Source organism: Sparus aurata, chromosome 16, assembly GCF_900880675.1.
Source record: "Sparus aurata chromosome 16, fSpaAur1.1, whole genome shotgun sequence".
In the NCBI taxonomy this organism is placed as follows: domain Eukaryota; kingdom Metazoa; phylum Chordata; class Actinopteri; order Spariformes; family Sparidae; genus Sparus; species Sparus aurata.
The window spans coordinates 29,877,669-29,885,789 of NC_044202.1; the positions used below are offsets into that span (position 1 = coordinate 29,877,669).

The window sequence follows — 8,121 nt, forward strand, 5'->3', positions numbered from 1 at the left end:
AAATTTGTTTGTTGAGTCTCGATAATCAGCCCTGTTAATTATCCTTATTGCTCTCTTTTGTAATATGAAAATTGGTTTTGTAATTGTTTTGTATGCATGCCCCCAGACCTCTATGTAATAAGTAATGTATGGCTCGACAAATGTTCGGTACAATAAATGTAATGAGTATTTGTTGAGGATGCATTTTGTTTTATTTAATATTGCAATAGATTTTGATATTTTGCTCTTTATATGATTTATATGTGGTTTCCAGCTTATTTTGTCATCCATAATAACTCCTAAAAAGTTATTTATATTAACTCTTTGTATTTCAATATTATTTATCCTAATTTGTGTTTGATCTAAATTTTTACGGTCTCCAAATACTATATATTTAGTTTTATTTAAGTTAAGTGAGAGTTTATTAATGTCAAACCATCTTTTTATCGTTCCAAGTTCTCTCTCCACTGTGTCCAGAAGATGCCTCAGATCTTTACCAGAGCAAAGTAAATTTGTGTCATCAGCAAACAAAACAAAATGTAATAGCTTGGACACATTGCAGATATAATTAATGTACATAATAAATAATTTTGGACCCAGCACAGAACCTTGTGGGACCCCACATGTTATCCTCAGCAAGTCAGATTTTTCATCATTTAATTGCACATATTGTTTTCTATTATCTAAATAATTTTTTAACCATGTATATGCTATGCCCCTGATCCCATATCTTTCCAGCTTCGTCATTACTAAATTATGATCAATGGTGTCAAATGCTTTTTGTAAGTCCATGAAAACACCTACTGTGTATTCCCTTTTGTCTATTGCTGACGATATTTTTTCTGTAAGTTCCATAACAGCCATTGTGGTGGATCGGTTTGATCTGAACCCATATTGATGTTCACTTAATAAGTTTTGTGTTTCTATGAAATGATCGAGTCTATGGATAAATAATTTTTCTAAATTTTTTGAAAACTGTGGAAGTAGAGAAATTGGTCTGTAGTTTGAAAATTGATGTTTATTTCCATTTTTGTATATTGGAATGACTTTTGCTATTTTCATTTGGTTGGAGAATATACCGGTTTGGAATGACTGGTTGCAGATATGGGTCAGAGGTCTAGCTATACTATCTATAATATCTTTTACTAATGCCATATCAACATCAATACAGTCAGTGGATTTTTTATTCTTAAATTTTTTTACCACATCAATTAGTTCCCTCTCAGTTATCTTCTTAAGAAAGATGGTATTTGGGTTTATGTTAATAGTGCTTTCGTCTACATAATTTTTTTACTACTGGGTTCACAATTTCCTTGGCTAAATTATAACCAACATTCACAAAATAGTTGTTAAAGTCATTTACAATCTCCCTTGTTTTGGTTGTGATTGATTGATTTTTTTAAATAAAATAATTTGGATAATTTGATTTTCCTATACCTTTATTAATTATACTGTTAAGCACTTTCCATATACCCTGTGTATTATTTTTGTGCTCTTCTAGTTGTTTGTGGTAATAATCCTTTTTATTGAATCTCATTATACTTGTTAATTTATTTTTATATTTTTTGTATTTATTTTCAGCTTCCTTTGTTCTCAATTTTAAAAACTGTTTATAAAGTAAGTTTTTCTTTTTACAAGCATTTTCTAGTCCCCTCGTAATCCAGGGCTTGTCATCATATTTCTTCTTTTTTTTTTTGTTCTTATGGGACAGTGTTTATCATATAAGGTGGCAAAAACAGACAGAAATTCTTCATATGCTTTGTTTGGATCTTTATTTAAATAAATGTCTGTCCATCTTTGCTCCCTTAAGTCCCCTTTAAGAGCTTCAATGGCTTCAGGTGTTCTATACCGAATCTTCTTGTGAGAATCAGGATTTGTCTGGGTTTGAATCTCATATGAATACTGCACTGTTGTAAAAACAGGAAGATGGTCACTTAAATCACTTAGAAGCAGTCCACTTATTATTCTTTGCTCAATTGTATTGGTGAAGATGTTATCTATTAACGTTGCACTGTCAGTTGTTATTCTAGTTGGTTGTAAGATGGTAGGGAATAAGTTTACACAGTACAATGTGTCAATAAAATTCTTTGTCTTACTGTGATCATGTGAGTTTAACAGATCTATGTTAAAATCTCCACAAACAAAAATCGTTTTCTTATCATTCATCTTATCATACATATCAATAATTTTACCTTTAAATGACTCAATACAGGATCCTGGTGTTCTATAGATGCAACTTATTATTATATTCTTGGTTTTATCCATGTCTATTTCTACTGTGACACACTCCATAATATTTTCTATTTGTACTGACATACTCTCTATTTTTTTACAGTTTAAATCACAATTTACAAATAGTGCCACTCCTCCTCCTTTCTTATTCACTCTGTTGGTGGTAAATAGCTCATAGCCCTCCAGGTTAACATCAACTTCCTTCTCATTGTCCAACCAAGTTTCTGATATTGCAATCACATTAAAGGTGGGGAATTTTTTTACATAGTCCTTAATTTTAGAGAAATTTCTATTCAAATTTCTGCTCTTGAAATGTATTACTGAAAATCTTTTGTCCATTATTTTCTTTCTTATAAATTGTTCATCTGTATAGTACTCACAGTTGCAGTTGATGTTGTTATAGTGGTGATTTTCTGGGTCAATGCCATTCTCCATTTCATACATTTTGTGTTCCGTGTATTCAAAGGTTTGTAAGTTCAATTGTTCAAAGTTCTGATGATCACTACTCACACAGTCTATTGGTGTTACTTCAACTGATTCATCATCACTTGTGTCGCTAAGTGGAAAGGTATAGTCACTATCAAGCCCTGTTGTTGTGGTTATATTGTGTGTCATTGAGATATGGACATCCCTCACTCACTTGGGTAGATGTAAACATCCCTCACTCACTCAAACCTGTCCAGATCTGCGAGCTCTCTTACTTTTGAACAAGTTAGAATCGAGTTTAGGATTTATTAATCGGAAAGTATAAAGCATACAAATACAGTACATGTAGATATATGTATAATACTTTTACCTTTATTTTTGATAGTTAAGATCATTTGATATCAAATACCTAAAAGAAGAACTTCGGCCGTTTTTAACCCATATCTCTGTTGATCGAGGTTACCGAGTGCTGTCATTAGGAAAAATAACGAGAACATTTGGCACAATATTTACCAAGTATCAGAATGGCTGCTAAAGCGAACCTATGGGGGCAGACATAACCAGAAGTGAAACTTAAGGATGTCTGCCCCCATAGGTTTGCTTTAGCTGCCGTCCTGATATCTGGTCAATATTGTGCAAAAACTTCACGATATTTTTCCTACTGACAGCACTCAGTAACTTTGATCAACAGGGATATGAGTTAAAAACGGCAGAAGTTCTTCTTTAAGACTTTACTCAAGTACATTTGATATTGGTTGACTTTCACTTGTCACTAGGGATTTTGTAACACAATATCTAAAACTCAAGTATGACATTTAACTACTGGTTAGTTGGAACAAGTGAATTTTAACAAAGACATCATAAATATATTTATGTACCTGGTGGCCTGCTATAGAGGCATCTGATCTCTGTTTTTAAACTTGTCAGTTGGCATCTATGAAGAACCTAATAGACAAATGCTCACAATGAAGCAGGAGCAACAGATTTAGTTTATAAATCTTTATTACCAAAAAACTTTGGGGCATAATAACATCAACCTCATGTTCTATGGAATCACACTAGTAGCCTTTAGGCAGTTGTCACATCACAGCATAGCAGTCAGATAATCATAAGTGAACTTAAGTAGCAGTTATTCCAGTTACAGCAGGAAATGTCTGATGTTGGCTCCACTTCACCTTCTGCTTTCACTTCTCTCCTTTGATGCTGCATTGCACTGCAGCTATTTGGTGCCCTTTGTATTATTTATTTTATTCAGTGGACTGTAAGTTTCACAATGGTGCCGAAACCCATAGACAGACAGCAGAGTCTTGGTGATGATTTTGGTGGTGACCTGACCAATAGGACCAATTTCCCCAGAACTGGTGAATTATGAAGTGAATTACGGGAGAGTAAGACATGGAAACAGATGGGCACAAAGTCAGCAAAGCAGAAACACAAATTTTAACAACGTAGATAACTGTGTGTGATGGCGTTGATAAAAGCTCCAGGGAATCCAATATTTTTGTCTTCTGACATCAGCAAAATGATAACCCATACATTAAAAGGTCCTGAAGGGCTTTTGGAACTAATAATGCAGAGAAGCCTTTTAGTGAAGATATCAACAAAGGCAACACACAGACCCCAAAACGGACAGATCACAGCACTACTTACAGCATCAACCTACAGTGTTTCACATCATCTCACTTCATCTGCTAACATGATACCGTTGATTTTAAAAGAATCTACAAATATTAATGTTTTACAATGGAATAAAAAAATGTTTTGCTTGTTTTTACCGGTTTACAGGAATTTATTTGTATTGTGGGTTTTTTGGTATCAACAAATATTTTGAACAAAAAGTTCCAGAAGATTTTACAAAAAGTCTTGTTTTGTCTTGTAAGATAACATACAAATGTTGCAGTTAGAATAATTCAGCTTGTTGCATATTGATGTTCTATCCAAAAGGTTAGCGGAAATGTTAGATATGGATTCCAGTCAAATCTCCATTTCCACAACTCCAGTGTTACATCTTTCTCCTCCTCCTCCTCATCATTCTCGTGCTTTTAGAAATTCCCTTGCTGTCAGTCATTAACAGTGCAGGAGAGACAGGTTCATATATACGGACAGCAGTTCAGACTTTTTTCATCAAGTTCATTGTCTCCAGGACATACACCCTAGTAACATTCTCTTGCTCTTTGCTCTGTCCAAATGGGCTGAATAGAATGCACCAAGTGTTTATAACAGTCTCCTACAGGTAATGAGATCACCGATACCAAAATCCCTGTATTCAGGAGAATTTTGATTCATTAAGTACAATTTCCTGTTATTGAGTTTAGTTTCAGACAGGGAGATGAGTGAAAATATTAAGAATTTGAGATGTGTGAATAAAAATGTGTGTGCATGTAATGACAGTGTGAAAGACTGAACATTTTTCACTTTATATGTTTGTTAGCATTTCCTTTATTGTATTTTACAGCAGACAGACAGTGTAGCTTATCAATGACTAGGACTGATTTATGGCAATATTGTCTTTTTGCATCAATGTCTTAAATTGGACAGATTTGATTTGATGATGGATTAAAAACGACACTTCTAATTATTTCTCAATTCATTTTCTGGACAATGTTGTGTGTTTAACATCTGTGTTTATTTATCCTTCAGTTCCTGTAGTCTTAAAAGTAATGTGTACATTCAGTTCAGAGAGCTGTGTTAGACGTTACATCTGAATTAGTAATGTCTCTGATTCAAATCCAAGGTGATGATACGGTTATGGACCAGGGTATTTTTGCTTATAATGATAGCATTAAAATAGAGACATTACCACTTATTTTTGTCTCATTACATAAAGGGTCTGCTAAGCAATAAAACAATCTACCAAAACGTGGTGCATTCTGTCATAAAGATGAAAATCATTGCCAAAACTAATTCATTAAATGCAAAATTTCAACTCTCCAGATCTCAGTGAGTCTGGAATCAGTCTGAATCTCTCTCCTTCTGTCTCGGTTGTGCAGTGCTTACAACTGTCTGACGACGTAGCCTGCAGGAATACACCCTTCCAAAACACAGCAGTTTCCCTTGTGGTAGTGGTTGTGGTGGTGTTGTTGTTGTAGTTGTTGGTGTGTGTGTGTGTGTGTGTGTGTGTGTGTGTGTGTGTTTGTGAATTAAGTCCAGCTCAATGGTTAGGGAAGCCACCATCAACCCCCTAAATGAAAATGACTCCGTTTCAATGTATATTCTTACATTTATGCATGTGTGCATGCGTGCGTGCGTGCCTCTGAGAAACTAGTGTTGGCTCAGGCTAAGCAATGTTTCCAGTAAAGTGTCAAGAGTGTTGCATGCTGGGACAGAGTCTAAAGATGGAGGGTGAAAGACTGTAATTTAACTGGGAGGAGTCCCTCCAACTCTGTCTTGTTTATCTCTCTGTCCTCAGGTCACTATATCTGTCTCTACATCTGTCTATATCCCAGAATCCTTCCATCTATTCTCAGTCTCTACACCCCTTTCTCCTTTATGTGCTTCAACACTTTCTGTTAGATAACAGAAAGATCTTCAGAAAGATCTTCCCAACAAATACTGGGAAGATTCACAGTATTTGTTGTAGATACTGGAGGAGAGCAGTAGGACAGAAAAGCAGGAGAAATCTGATACATTCAGTTGCTTTGGTGCTTCTGATCACCTTCCCTTTCAATCAGCTTGCCCAGTGATGGCTAATTCCTGGCTTACAGTTTTTGCAGAATAGATGGCCTACCAGTAAACATCAGCAGGGCCAGACAGTGTGTTAGTCAGCAGTCAAAGAGTTCCAGCTCATACACTGAGCTTATTCTTAGTATTCTGGCCTACAACTAGGCACATAGCATTTGTCCTCTGCTCCTGCCGGCTTAAAGTGTCATGGATTCTCAGACTTAAGACTTTAGGAACATCTGGATCTTCATCATGTGGTCAAAACATCCACAATTAAACAAAAGTAACAAGAAATTGTTAGCTCCTTTGCCAAAATACAAAACCCTCAACGCAGTGATAATCAAACAGCAGAGGCCAATTAATTCCAGCGTTCTCATATATAGTGTAGTGGTGTTGAAATTAAATGCTGAAAAGATCTAATCATTGAGCTTAAATCTGTATTGCCTCACCTTGAAGGAGATTATGCTCTGGTGACAAGAAACTGACTCCACACATCCAGTGGCTGAGGTGTTAGTGAAGTGAAATGAGACTTCATTGGCAGGTAGTGTCTTGAATCAAGTTTGCTTTTTTACCTCCAAAAGTTTTATCCACAAAATACAAACTCAACTAACGATTTCTTTACGCAGACATGTTTCTAAATGTGGATCTGTTTTCCAGGATTTAGACAGATTTCTAATTTAGGCTGTGTGTCAATGTAAAGGTAGATCTCCAAGCTTGGATTATTTATCCAGAATACAAAGAGCACACACAGTTCAGGAAGGGATTACTTGTGTCTTAGGTTTTGGACACAACCCATGAAGCTCCAGTATTCAGCAGACTGCAGTTTGAGTACTTAGTTTCTGTCTTTAGGCACACCCATTGACATCCATTAGCTGGTTGTGTCTAACCATCAGTGTTTAGACACAGCCATACTCATACCACACAGTTTGGGGGTCGTTGTTTGGGTCAGGGGAAGCCGGCGTGCTTTTCGGCCGTTCAACAGAAGCACACCTTGTTATCTCACTTTCTTTCTTTAAGTGGGAGGAGTCATCTGACATCTCATCCCTTAACACCTCCCTGCACTCTGAGGCTTCATCAGGCCGTGAAGCAGGCACAGCCCTGACAGGTGTTACCATGGCAACCTCTCCATGGTGCTGGTAGGAGGAGGATGAGGAAAGGCTGTTGCAAGAGACAGCAGTACTCCCCCTCTCTCTTTCTTTCTCTGAGTATCTCTCTGTTTCCAGATTGAGGGAGGACGAATGGTGAATAGGCAAGTTTAGTTGGCTATCTCCCTGCTGATCGGTCAGGTGAGCAGAGAGAGGCCGTTCTCTCCCGTTAGCCCCTCCCCCTTGTCTACGAAAAACCACCTCTGATTGGCCTTCATTTCCACGGAAACTGTCTGATCCGTTGGAGTGCAGCAAATCAGCCGAGGCCAGGCTAAAAGCCCTGTTCAGTGACTGGCTGGTTCTCTGTATGACCGGCTGGCGTGAGGCTGGGGATTGACCTACAGGCTGGCGGGGTGAGGGCTTGACGCTCTGACCAGGCCTCTGGTTGGATGACTGTACAGAGGGCATGACATAGCTGGTAGGAGTAACTTGGTCTCTACCAGTTGGCGCTGGCGGGGGCGGGGACGTGCGTGGGAAGGAGGCGTGTGGCATCAAGTCCGTCGTCTGCCGGCCGGGAGATACCGGTGAAGGAAAAACCAAACAGAAGAGGAGAAAGAATGACAGGGGTGGCACAGACAGAACGAGAGAGGATAGAGAGAGAGAGAGCGAGAGAGGCAGAGAGATAGAGAGAGAGAGAGAGAGAGAGAGAGAGAGAGAGAGAAGACAGAGAAAGAGAGAG

At 37.6% G+C, this 8,121-nt stretch overlaps 1 protein-coding gene across 1 annotated transcript; it reads right to left on the reverse strand.

Moving 5' to 3' along the window:
• Positions 1-3,621: 3,621 nt before the first annotated feature.
• Positions 3,622-7,934, reverse strand: LOC115597482 (daple-like protein). Its single transcript, XM_030443411.1, has one exon. It carries the CDS (start codon positions 7,932-7,934, stop codon positions 7,194-7,196), a length of 741 nt encoding a protein of 246 aa, XP_030299271.1. The 3' UTR covers positions 3,622-7,193.
• Positions 7,935-8,121: the final 187 nt, after the last annotated feature.

Excerpts from the sequence above, each read along its gene's own strand:
- LOC115597482 (XM_030443411.1), bottom strand. The coding sequence starts at position 7,934 with ATGCCACACGCCTCCTTCCCACGCACGTCCCCGCCCCCGCCAGCGCCA.